The following is a 13,364-nucleotide window of genomic DNA, read 5'->3' as shown; positions in this document are numbered from 1 at the left end:
TGGATCAATAGTCAAATGGTATTTCTACTTTGTTTCTATCTCTATGAACACATCCTCCTCTACTGTATTAGCATTGCAGGGACAATATCTACCGCTGGTCGGCGTACTGTGGCGTCTGTCGGAGCATCTGCAGCCGCTTCATTCGATTTGCGTTGAGAAAAAACGTATCATTCACCCTTAATATAGACGTTTGACCTTCCATCTATAAATATTGGGTAGGAATAAACTCCATTTCGCTAAGCTTGATTTTTGAGTAACCATGATTTTTTTTCCCTTTCGTTTATTCGTGTTCGATTCTCGGAGACGATTCTAGATAAGCCCCTGCAATTTTCTTGGCAAGGTTTTTCGGACATGATTGCCATTGCCTCCTTCCCAGGACTGAGTGAGGCCAAGATCACACAGCTACCATTGTGCCCAAGGCAGGAGTCTAGAACTCACAATCCTCCACTTTCTAGCCTACAGAAACTGGCTCCCAAACTATGGTTAGGATTCCATAAATTCTATAATATATAGCCCAAGGGCAGAACAAGAAACAATGCATGGAAATTAATCAAGGAGAGAATCAACCTAGAAATAGCTGGCTTAGGACCTGGTTATCTACGGGACCGCCTGCTACCACCAATAGCCTCCCACCGACCAGTACGCTCCCATAGAGAGGGGCTCCTCCGGGTGCCGTCGGCCAAACAATGTCGACTGGCGGCCCCCAGGGGGAGAGCCTTCTCTGTGGGGGCACCTACTATCTGGAACGAGCTCCCCCCCGAGATACGGAGGATTCCGGATCTGCGTACCTTCCGTCGCACGCTTAAGACGTTCCTATTCCAGCAAGCCGGCCTGACCTAAACTTCTCCGCTTTTAAATGGGAATTTTAAATTTGGTTTTAAATTATTGGGGTTTTAAATATGGTTCAGCCAAATTTATTTAATTTGTTTTATCTCTATTTTAAATTTTGTATTTCCATGTTTTATTTTTATGGCTGTTCACCGCCCTGAGTCCTTCGGGAGTAGGGCGGTATACAAATTCAATAAATACAAAATACAAATACAAATAAGGAGAAATTTCCTGACAATTAAAAGGATTAATCAATGGAATAGCTTGCCTTCAGAAGTTGTAGGTCTTCCATCACTTTTTAAGAAGAGACTGGACAATCATTTGTCTGAAATAGCTTGGTTTGGAAGATCTCCAAGGTCCCTTCCAACTCTTGTTATTCTCTTATTCTGTTATATTAAATTCAAACTAAATGATGAGTGGGCAAGTATCCATTGAACTCATGATACTTTTTGTTGTGGACATTTGCATCCAAGGATGCCAGATTCCCCTTCCCAATTTTTGATTCTATAATCTTTTTTATTTATTTATTTATTTATTTATTTATTTATTTATTTATTTATTTATTTATTTATTTTTATGCCGCCCTTCTCCCGAAGGACTCAGGGTGGTGAACAGTTAAAATAACATACATATAAAATGTAAATATAAGATGATTAAACCAAATTAAATCCAGATATAAAAAAGATAAGGAGGAATTTGGCATTGAAATGAGCATAAATGGATTTGACAAGATATGGATGGGTACGGACGACAAAATTTTAGCTAAATTATATAATTACTTATTGGAGTACGATATGGCAGAGGAAGTAGTTAAAGAACCGATGTTAGCATGGGCCAAAAATATAGGACAGAATATAAATTTGAACGAATGGGATTCAATATGGAATAATAACCTTAAAATGACAAAGGCGACGGCTTATAAGGAAAACCAATACAAGCTGTTTTATAGATGGCATATGGCCCCAGCCAGGATAGCGAAGATCTACCCCAATTCGAGCCCTAAATGTTGGAAATGTGACCATCAGCAGGGTACTTTTTATCATTGCTGGTGGACATGTAATCAGGCACAAAAATTCTGGAGGATGATATGGGTGTGGATTAGAGAAATAATAAAAGAAAATTTTGATTTTGACCCAAAAGCTTTTCTCCTGGGAATTTTGAAAACTGAATATGCAAAAAAGAAAAAGTATTTAATTATACATATTCTGACAGCCGCTAGAATTTCCTTTGCCCAGTATTGGAAAGAAAAACAAATACCACCTCAAGAACATGTTATTGGAAAAATATTGGAGTGCGCCGAAATGAACAAATTGACTTCAGAAATTAATGACAGAGAAGATTCAGAATTTTATAGCGTGTGGGACATGTGGTACGAATGGATGGGGGAAAGAAATAAAGAAGGTAATAGAGATTAAATTTTAACTAATTAACAAAATCTATATGAATAGTATTAGATTTAGTCTTAGAGAGTTGAGCACTATTATTTTTAAGTGTTTGAAATCAAATCTAGCTTCAAGAAACAATATCAACAAAAGACAAGCAATAATGTATGTAGATGTATATATGTATATAATTGCACCAATGAACCGAAAATGTACCGATTGTATCACTATATGTTATAATAAAATCAAATTAAAAAAAAAAAAGAAAAAAAAAGAAAAAATGATTAAGCCAATTTGGTTCATCGGTTAAGAATCTTCAGCATAAAGATTTAGAACAATTAGAAGAGATTTATGCCAGCCCGGCTTGGTGAAATTGGAAGGTCTTAAGTGCACAATGGAAAGTATGAAGATCTGGGATCATTTGTATTTGATGTTTTTACTTGGCTGTTCACCGCCCTGAGTCCTCAGGGAGAAGGGCGGTATACAAATTCAAAATAAAATAAAATAAAATAAAATAAAAAAAATTGTATCCCTGGGGGTAACCTGTTCCAAAGGGTAGGTGCCCCCACAGAAAAAGCTCTTTCTCTGGGAACCACCAGTCGACATTGCTTTAGTGACGGCACCCTGAGGAAGCCCACCCTGTGGGAGTGTGTTGGTTGGTGGGAGGTTATTGGTTGCAGAAGGTGGTCTCGTAGGTACCCAGGTCCTAAGCCATGGAGCACTTTAAAGGTAAGAACCAACACCTTGAAGCGCACTCGGAAGACCACTGGGAGCCAGTGCAGCTCGCGTAGGAGAGGTGTTACATGTGAGTGCCATGTCGCTCCCAATATCACCCGCGCAGCTGCATTCTGGACCAGTTGGAGTTTCCGCGTGCACCTCAAGGGGAGCCCCATGTAGAGAGCATTACAGTAGTCCAGAATCTTCTCTGGAGATTCAGGGCGGCTTACAATGTGTTAAGCAATAGACTTCATACTTTTGTATATTTATACAAAGTCAGTTTATTGCCCCACAATCTGGGTCATTTTACCTACTTTTGAAAGGATGGAAGGCTGAGTCAACCTTGAGCTTGGTGAGATTCTGCTGTCTTTATGTACCAAGTAGAATATCCTGCCCAGCTAATGAAGAATATTGGAATATCAAGCAAAGCACAAACATGATTTTTTTTTACCAGCCATTTTTCTCCTAACTTCTAGAATGATCAGAAACGTGTTTCTTCACCATCATAAAGTTTACTACATTCATTACATTCTGCTAAACTATAAACTGGCTACATCTGTCCAAGAAACCAAAGAATAAACCATGGTTTATAAAATATATAGAGCAAGTATACCGTTTACCCCAAAATAAGACATCCCGATAAGCCGAATCGGGATTTTGAGCGCATGGCAATAAGATCAAACGCTTATTTCAGGGTTCAAAAAAATATAAGACAGGGTCTTATTTTGGGGGAACATTGTAATATGTCACATTTTTAGAGAAAAGTATTACCAGTATATAGAGAGTGAGTCATGGAGATGCTAATATTATTTTCTGATGAGGTTCATGTTCATGTTTCCCATTAGTGAAGAATCCAATTTCCATTATCACTGCTGAGCTTGCATCACAGTTCTGGCACATCTCTGCCCACCAGTCTATGATGCTAAAAAAATAATCATTAAGGAATGAATGTGTTCACCACATAATAATGGTGAACTGTGGTCTAAATGAATCAGAATGAAGAGGGCTTTACTTTTTTTAGGTCAGCAAAGTGGAAGTAAATGAAACATTTATTCATCAAGAGTGAAAACATTTTGCACACTTGTTTCATTTTTAAAAATACCATCCTTGCAAGAGCAGTTTGGTCAATGTAGTGTTATCACTATCTTTTAGATATGAAGTTGTAGTCAGAAACTGGGAAGGAGCAGTCTGCCATACAGAAAAGTAATAGAAAGTTGTAAAATTGAGTACTCTAAAATGTTAACTTGCATCTATTTTTAAAAAAGCTATTGTAACTTTTAAATCCAAGATTTTGTTTTTAACACTTTCATTTCTTCAGTCCTCTCAACATTCTCATCCTTTCTCTCAGTGTCTCCTTGGATAACACTTGATTTCTAATTTCTGCTTTTCCAAGCACCATATACATTTTGAACTGAAGCTTACTGTCAACCCATCAGGAAGAATGCAATTTGCATGATCACTGCTGAACTTGCCTTACAGTTCTGGCACTTTTCTGCCCACTAAGAAGTGATCAAGTGCTTTGGTGTAGCAACTGACAGTTCCGTGATTAAATTTGCAGGAGGGAGAATGTACACCAACCCAAGTTCTTAGATCCTAGCTAGCTTTTAACAGAGCAAGCAATACAGGTTTTTAAGACCAAACTGACCATATTTATTGATATACAAACTTTCTCAAGTTACTTTTAAATACATTTTTTTTAAAAAAACAAGTCAAATCGATCATTTAATAAGGTAGAATCAATTAACTTTGGAACATGCAAAGATTGTCTTAGATTTTTTTGGGAGATGCTTAATCAGAGAAAACTTTGCCAAATGTTTTGGAAATAGAAGCCTACCAGCAGCTGGATTATGGATCTTTTTTAGTATATCCACTTTGAGAGTTTATACCAATATCTTATCCCAATATTTATTTTGTAGTACCTATTTAATTCTTATTTGGTCTAATTACATTGCTTCTATTCAAAGTACTATTCTAAACAGGTTTTCCAGCATTTTCACTGGATACAGTAGCATTCGTTTCTCTGTATTTACTGTTCATTTTGAAACATTTTATTAAATTATAGAATAAAATACAAAAGCAAATAGTAAGACACAGTGGGGAGGAAAAGGGGAAAGAAAAGTGAGGAGTGGAAGAAAAAAAAAAGTGTTGACTTTTGATTCTCTGTTGCAGTAGAATAAAGCATTAATATCGAACCTCAACTTTTTACTTTTCCATAATATAAACTAGCCATTTCTATAACAACAAATCAATCTAATTAGTAAAACCCAAAATCAAAGTTTCATTTTTTTCCATCTCAAGCACAAAGTCCAGAAGCAGTTTCCATGTAGCAACAAAAGTACTTATTTTCTTTGATTAAAACGGTCAATTTAACCATCTCTGCCAACTCCATCAACTTCTGTAGCCTCATCTTCATCCATGGGGGGAATTGAAATGTCTTTCCAGTTTTGTGCATACAATAGTCTTGCTGCAGTCAACATATATAAATCAAAGCTCCAAAAATTTTTTCTAAGTCTTTTTTCATTAAACCCAAAAGAAAAGTTTCTGGTTTCATCTTTAAGAATTTTCTGTATTAAAATATGAATCTTAGTCCAAAATTTCTTTGCTTTATCTCATGTGTCTGTATTTTATATAACTGCCAGTGTTATATACTGTAATTATTTCTAATTTGGATTGTTATGATGCTGGGTACACAATATCTAGATCAAGCAGGTGGCAGCCTACCAATTGTATGTACACTGCTCAAAAAAATAAAGGGAACACAAGCAGAAGACATCCGAGATCTGAATGAATGAAATAGCCTTATTAAATACTTTGTTCGCTACATACAGTAGTTTTGTGTTCCCTTTAGTTGTTTGAGCAGTGTATAAACTACTGTATGTAAAGAACACAGTATTTAATAAGGCTATTTCATTCATTCAGATCTCAGATGTCTTCTGCTTGTGTTCCCTTTATTTTTTTGAGCAGTATATTTGCATGTTGTGCCTTTTGAGTCCAATGTTAACTCCTGGTAACTGCACAGACAAGTTCTTGCAGTTTTCTTGGCCAGGATTTTCAAACCTGGTTTGTCATTGCCTCCTTCTTAGGGCTGAGAGAAAGTGGCTGGGCGAAGGTCACCCAGTTGGCTTCATGCCTAAGGGGAGATTAGAACTCAGTTCCTAGCAGGATTCTTAAGAACTATTCAAATACTAGGAACCTTCATTATTATACTGGGCAAAGGGATCAATCACCATACTTCCCTTCCCCGCCTGTAACATTTTTGTACAAAAGAATCCAAGATAGTATATGGGGGGGGGGCAATAAAAATCAATGAGGTCTACTAAAACCACAGTAGAGTCAAGTAACAACAAAAGCAGTTGGGGGGGAACGTGCACACTGGGTCTGCTGTACTGCTTATGTTTATTTGCTTGCACCGTGCCCTACTTTCTTTGGGATAAAGTTCGATTCCTACAGTGACTGCGGGGATGCCACATCCCTTCATTTTCTTAGCAGTGCTACGTAACCGGTTTACCACGCCCTTCTCCCAGCCCAGTCCTGGGATCCCCCGGAGACGGTCGCTCGGTCCATCGCCGCTCTTCGGTTCCCGAAAGGCAGGCGCGGTGGGCTCCACTCTGCCACCTGCCGACTCTAAAGGGCAGCGAGACCCGCCAGCGGCGATCCCCCGGCCGCGCCCCTCCCACCGCAGCTGTGTGAAAGTCGGGCCAAAAACACGCCAGGCCGTTTGGGATAAACGTTGCTTTCGGCAGCCACGAAGGAGAATGGCTGAGCCGGACGGAAAGGGAGTGACGTCCTCCAGATAAGAAGAGATTGGAATTCGGGGTCGTTTCCGGCCCAGCCTTGCCTCAGCCACCCTCTCCGCTTCCAGTTGTCGGCACAGGAGAGAGATTCACCGGAGGAAGCGCGCCCCGCCCAGCGAGTACAGAGAAGCGAAGCCCCGCCCCTTCTCCTCCCCTCCCCCCCCCGCTTCCTTTTCGAACGCTCGGAGGAGACGCGCCGAGAGCGGAGCGCAGCCGGCCCCGCCCTGCTCCATAGCTTTAGGTGGCACCACCGGGGCTATTCCCCTGGGACGGGACGGCCGTCGCGGTCACGTGAGGGCGTAAGGCGCGGGCCGCGATTGGCTGGTGCTCGGGTGCCGCGTGAGAGCGCCGTCGCAGAGCTGCCTCTGGCGGAGACGGGGCTGCAGGCTCCGCTCTTCCTTCTCCGGCTTCTGGGCTCGCCCCATTGAGGCGGCGGCGGCGGCGAAGCGAGAATGAGGCGGCGCTGATGTGGCCGTCGCTGCGGCCTCCTGCAGCCCCGCTCGGGCCCAGCCCAGGCGGCGCCGGCGGCGGCAGTAGTTCCGCGCCAGCATGGGCAACACCGTCACCTGCTGCGTGTCTCCCGGTGCCAGCCCGAAGCTCGGCCGGGCCCGCGGGTCTGCTTTGGGGCCGGGCGGCGGCGGGCGAGCAGGGGCCGGGCCCGCGGCTGCGGGGCTAGAGCGGAGGGGCGGTGCTTACCGGGAGATCGCCGAGGCAGACTCGGGAGACTCGGATCCCGGCGGAGGGGGCCCTCACCTGCAGCACATCAGCGACCGCGAGTTCCCGGATGGTGAGTAGTGACAGCAGCGGCTGCTGCGAGTACGTGCTGGCCTTTTCGGAAGCGCTCCCTCGGCCATCCCTCGCCAACGGAGAGGGCGTGTAAAGAATCGCGTAAAGCCGCGGAGTTACTGGAGGAAAATGGGGTTCGCGGTGTGTGCGTGCGTGTGTTTTCCAACCACTCTGCATGGGCCCACCCGGTTTCTGTCACGCCGAACGCTGAACATGGCCGGGTTCCCATTGTGGGTGTGAGACGGTCAACTTTCTGGAAGGAAGTGATTGGGCCCTCTCACGCCACAGTCATTAGGGTGGAGGAGATAACGTGTCTTTGTGAAATACAAAAGCTGCACATGCGAAATCATAAAAGTTGCATCCATTTACAAAAACATAAATTTAGGAATAAAAACATTCTCTTATAACGGATAGGCAGTCATCATGAGTTGAAACAATATTGCCAACTTTTGTTGAGTTGAGGAGGAGACACCAGCATGCTCTAATGGACTTTGTTGGGGGTGGGGGGACAAATCTGGAGAGAATTTCCTCCTTAGCTCTTTCAAATCACTAGTTGTTGGCTTTTTCCTGGTTATTTGAGCAGCAATTTCCTGAGTTGTTACAGTTATGTGCTTGCTGCATTTTTTTCTTCCAGAATTACTTTTGTTTTTGCTGCTGGACATTTTCATATGTATGGTAATGTAGCATTTGTGAAATGATGTCTCTTCATAGATTGAAATTTGCTTTTGAGAAGGATTCATTGATCTGCTTAAATATCCTCCAAATTTGTTGCATAAGATTGGGGGACTTTCTGGAGAAGATTTTAATTACATATTCATGGATTTCGGAGGGGGGGAGTTGCTTGTACATCTCTGTAGAATAAGAGGTTCCAACTTCAAAGGATTTCAATATATCTGGGTAACATTTAAGCTGAAGAAGTGATCCCCAGTATGGAATTACAGTATATTAATAGTAAATTTATGATGTTCATGAAAGTCTCAGGAATTCAGTAGATTGAATTTATATTTAGCTATAATTGGAATTTGAATTTGTCTAAATCACTGGGGCAACTCCATGCTGCTCAGTAAATTAATAATAAAATCTTTAATAGTCATATTGTGAGCAAAATTGAATTTAGATGTAGAAACTTGACAGCACGTAATCAAGATTGTGTATTTGACAGATTAAAGAATGTCTGTAAGGTAAAACACAATTTTATCTAATTTTCAGTTGGCTTCTTCAATTCAGATGCTATATCTGCATATTGGCTATTTTGTGAAGTGCTATTAATTTTCTAGAGATAATGAAAACAGCAAAGCAAGGGGGTTTGGAATCTGATACTATTTTGACTAGATAATAGTATCCAACTATAGCCAAGCCAGGATTTGAGATACAGCATTTAAATCAGATTCTAATCCATCTCTTTATCTTAACTCAAGATTAGATTGTTTTATTGTTAAATCAAGAGAGCTTACTTTACCAGGAAGTAGAAAATTGTTACTCTATAATGGGGACAAGTTTGGATATACATGCTAGTTTATAGCTATATATTGTTGTGCAATTTATAAATTTATTGTGGTTGGTTTATGTGGTTACTCTATGATCTACTGTATCACAAAACCAGGAAATTGGATTAATTGAATACACTGCTTAATTTATGTCTCTTATATGCCTTATAATTATACCAGCCATGTAATGCATTTTGAATTGGTTGAAACTGGTTAGTATTGATAATTGATTTGGCAAAATCAATATAACCAGGGGTGAAGGAGGTACACAGACTTTAATAAAGAAAATTAAGCTTTAAATTGATCAAGGTCTGCCCCGGACCCCCCCAAAAAATCCCAGGATTGAACTAATTTTTACTTAATTTAAGATATGCAGTTCAGAAATGGGAAAACTTTTAATAGGCAGGTATCATCCTTAACATTTTTGAAAAAACAAGGATTCCAGTAAGTTGGAGAATGATAAGATTATTAGGTGCACAAGTGGAGTTAGAATGTTTTGGTTTTTTTTAGTTGATTATGGACAAACAAGTTGGTGTCAATTCTTAGTGACCACATAGATTTTTTTCCATGATGATCTGTACCTGTACTGGTTGATCCGCCTTCTCCTCTCATTCTATGGGAGATTGATATCTTTACATAGTTTTCCAACAAAAGTCTATCTTACAGGCTTTCATATGCATCCCTTTTCAAAAGATTAGGAATTTAATCACACTTTTTGTAATTTTTGTAATTCCAGGATGATTTTGGGATTGCATGTGGTGCTAAACCACATTTACTCTGAACTATGAATGAATTTATGTAGTTTTAAATGGAGTTACGTGTACTGAAATATTGGACTGGTAGGGAGAATGGGTTAGTTTTTATTTTCTCCAATTTAATACCGAAATTTCAAAAAGGGTTTTTGATCATGCTTTAAAGCAGATGGTGCATTTTTTTAAAAATGACATTCCTTAAAATAGCTACATGCAAAAAGTACAAAAGCACTCTAGAAACAGCCCTGAGTATGCTTGGATTAGATTAATTTTATGCATGATTTAGCAACCAAGAGCTACTGACTAGTAGAATGAGTAGAATGGTCTGTTTGCAGGAAGGATAGAACTAATACTCTTTATTTGTGCTAAAATTTATTTAGAAAGATCTTCTGTAATGCAGCAACTGACAACACTAGCTAAATGATGCCAAAACCTTTAACATTCTTTTTTCATAAAATTCATCAGGAAGGAAACAGCAAGGAAATCTTGGTTCCTTGTTAGCAAGAATGACCCATGGGGATAATATGTAGAAGAATTTATTCATCTTTTAAACTAGAATATATGAGAAGTGATTTACTACTGAATTTAATATATGAATGCAATATTACTGATTAAGAAAATAGATGTAAATGCCTATACAAAACACAGTTGTACTCTTCAACTTTTACAGGTTATTGTGAATTATCTTTGAACTGTTTTATGTATTAGCTGTTTTTGGTAATTATAAACTGGAGAATGATGAATATAAATTTTGTAATGTTGTACAGGATGTTTCCAAATTCTTTCCTATTCAAAATGTTCTGTTTTGAGCTTTAAAATGTATTTTCTGCACAAGATTGCCCTCTTGATAATTTTGGGAGTGTTTTGAGTTCAAAGCAGTCTTAGTAAAAGCATTTCCAACATGATTGAGATGCCTTGTTTGAATGCAGAGTAAGGGAGTTCTTGACTTATTACTGTCCAAACCCACCTATTACAGTGACAATGGCTGTTAAGCAAGGCACCCATGTGATTGTCTGTCTTAACTGCTCTCCCTTATGGGGTTGTTAAGTGGAGCATGGGATATCTCATAGGGAGGCCTAGTGCAGGTTTAGGCTTACACTGTAACACCTGCCCTCATGGCCTATCCCAGGCTTCCCAAGGCCTCTCACAGCCCCTGAGCGATCCCATGTTCTGCTTCCTACCACATTGGGTCACCACAAGCCTTGGGCCAATGTTTCCACCCCACCGAGTCCTTGTAGGACTTGGACCTTTTTCCCACTCTACTGGGTTCCACATCCTACTCCCCCCGCATCACAGATTGGTTATTTACCTTTTCAGTAGATCTCTTTCTGGAAGTAGCCCCTCCATTATGTGACTTTACACAGTGGAGGCCATGTGGCAGCATTCTGAAAGTGGGCAACCTTGTAAGAGTGGCTGCAATGAGTTGTGGCTGCACCAAAACGGTACTTGCTTCCCGGACAGTGCCACATAACCTTCAGGGATGCCAAGGGGCAGTGTGACTGGCTCTCCTTCTCAAACACAATGTTCAGAGCAGTGGAGATCACATTTGAGGAGATCTGGCTGATCCACCCCTCAGCTTCTCTATACAGTGGAGCCCATGTGGCATGATCCTAGGTTTATTTTTTATCATTTAGAGTGGAGCTATAGCAAGCCACAAATAAATCCCAATCATTACAGCAAATAATTGGTTTGGTTTGTTCTATTTATTGAAATTTAATATTTGTTTTCTTTAGGATGAAATGGTAAAAATGCAAGCTTTAATATTTTCAAAGTCTGCAATGATGATGGAAAGAACAAATTTAAAATCCTAAACATAAACGTAATATAAAACCAATTTTAAGTGGCTACTAAAACAATGGCACAGCACAGAATTAAATATTGTAGGAAATAAAAAATAGTTTTCTTGAATACAGTTTTCTTGAATACATACTATTAAGACAGAGAAAGAAATAGACATAAGATTTTAGAGTTACTTCAAAATTTTCAGTTGACTTGTGTTTACTTGAATAGTTCTATATTGACAAAGTATGAAACATGGTAAGGCTTATCCTGCTCAGAGTAGATGAATAAGATACAAGGTGTGCTTTATAAGGCACTTCTTAAAAATAGGTGTCACAGCTCTACGACCTTTAACTAATACTAGCCAGAATAGAATTAGGAAGAACTAAGGCAAAGCTCTTTAAGTGGGGGATGGCTGTGAACCCTGAAATGTGACACTGGTGCACCGAAACAATAACACATATAGTTCAAGAATGTACCTTCAGGAAATTTCAAGGCACCTGGGATGATATGAATGCAGCCATATCAGAAACAGTTAGATGGTTAGCTTCCTTAGATAATGAATTATAACATCCTATCTCATTGCAATTGTATGGCTCCATATTATGGTGATTTTATTATGGTTTTATCTTAATTTAATATTTTATTTCCTACATTGTATTCTTCACATAGAGCAGCATGGTGGCCTAATGGTAAAGATGCTTGTCTCCCACTTAGAAGGTTGAGAGTTCAATCCTAGGTAGTGACAGATGTTTCTCTCTCAGGACGCAAAGAGTAAATATCTGTTTGAACTCCACGTAGGTGTCAGGAAGGGCATCTGGCCTGTAAATGCTCAGCTCCATGCAGTCGTCCAGACTCTACCCTGAATAAAGAGATTACAGAGTCGTAAAAAGGGGGGGGGTTAATTGTATTGTCCACATACTATATATATATTTATTCAAACTAAATTTGTATATCAGTGATTGCATAGATGTAGATGTCATACACTAAATAAACCAGTACTATAAAATTATACTCTGGGGCTTGCTTCAGAAGCAAATGCCATTTAGCATTTCCACGGGTTATTTTTTTTATAAATTCTGTTTTTACATATATACTACTACATATGCTTGAAAATAAAACATACTGAATACAACAGGATGAGCAATTAATTTTTTCAAGGGACAACATGAGAAACTGGAATTGTTATGGAGGGTCAAACAATAGAGCTGTAAAAGTAAGTCATGCACACACATATGTAAATTGGAAAAAATAGTCACCTTAAAAACAGAAGCAATGCAGTTGTATTGCATACATGGCACACACGTATGTACATTTGATTTCTAATTTCTGATTGACCTCACGCAGGCAGAACAGGGTCAGATGTGGCCCTAGGCCCGTAAAATGCCCAAGTCTGTTCTACAACTTTATTTTAACATATTATGTATTCAGTTTTCAGATTGCCAAGTTGAACAATAGACTATCTCAGGTAGCTAAACATTTCTATGAACAAAGAAAATAATTTGTTGATTAAGCAAAATTTTTCATACATTTAGCAAAAAGAATTGCCATTTAATTTCAGTCAGTGTTAAGTGACTGAACACAAACTGCCAAAATCATATGGGTTGATTTTAAGAACATTATAGGAACCCAAGTTATTAGAACATATTTGTTACTTGTTAGGTAAATTATATTGCTTGGTATTCTTGCATGTGTGCAGAGAGTGAAATAAGAAATAGTTGACTTTTCTTATATATCTGAAAAATAAATTTGAATTAATGCCCTTCTCTGTATTTCAATTTTATAAATATTGAATAAATATTGAAATATTAGGCTTTATACACTCAACTCTATATTTCT

General features: G+C 39.3%; 2 protein-coding genes across 3 annotated transcripts in view; one reads left to right on the top strand and one right to left on the bottom strand.

The window, feature by feature from the left end:
• The first annotated feature begins 7,000 nt into the window (after positions 1–7,000).
• CCNYL1 (cyclin Y like 1) overlaps positions 7,001–13,364 on the top strand; it is a 33,194-nt gene continuing 26,830 nt past the window's right edge. For both annotated transcript variants that reach the window (XR_011599786.1, XM_070933213.1), the window contains exon 1: positions 7,001–7,508. Coding sequence is in view for 1 of the 2 variants with exons in the window: in XM_070933213.1 (XP_070789314.1) it covers positions 7,271–7,508 (238 nt within the window). In the remaining variant the exon portion in view is untranslated. The remainder of the gene's footprint in view (positions 7,509–13,364) is intronic.
• Positions 11,511–13,364, bottom strand: part of FZD5 (frizzled class receptor 5) — a 41,570-nt gene continuing 39,716 nt past the window's right edge. Inside the window, exon 2 of the mRNA XM_070933211.1 lies at positions 11,511–12,387. The gene's annotated coding sequence lies outside the window, so the exon portion shown is untranslated. The remainder of the gene's footprint in view (positions 12,388–13,364) is intronic.

This window comes from Pituophis catenifer, unplaced genomic scaffold (assembly GCF_029215685.1).
Source record: "Pituophis catenifer annectens isolate HBS135680 unplaced genomic scaffold, rPitCat1.0.hap2 SCAF_1, whole genome shotgun sequence".
NCBI classification, from domain to species: Eukaryota; Metazoa; Chordata; class Lepidosauria; order Squamata; family Colubridae; genus Pituophis; species Pituophis catenifer.
Note: the sequence above shows the minus strand (reverse complement) of the source record. Positions and strands in the feature narration are given on the sequence as shown.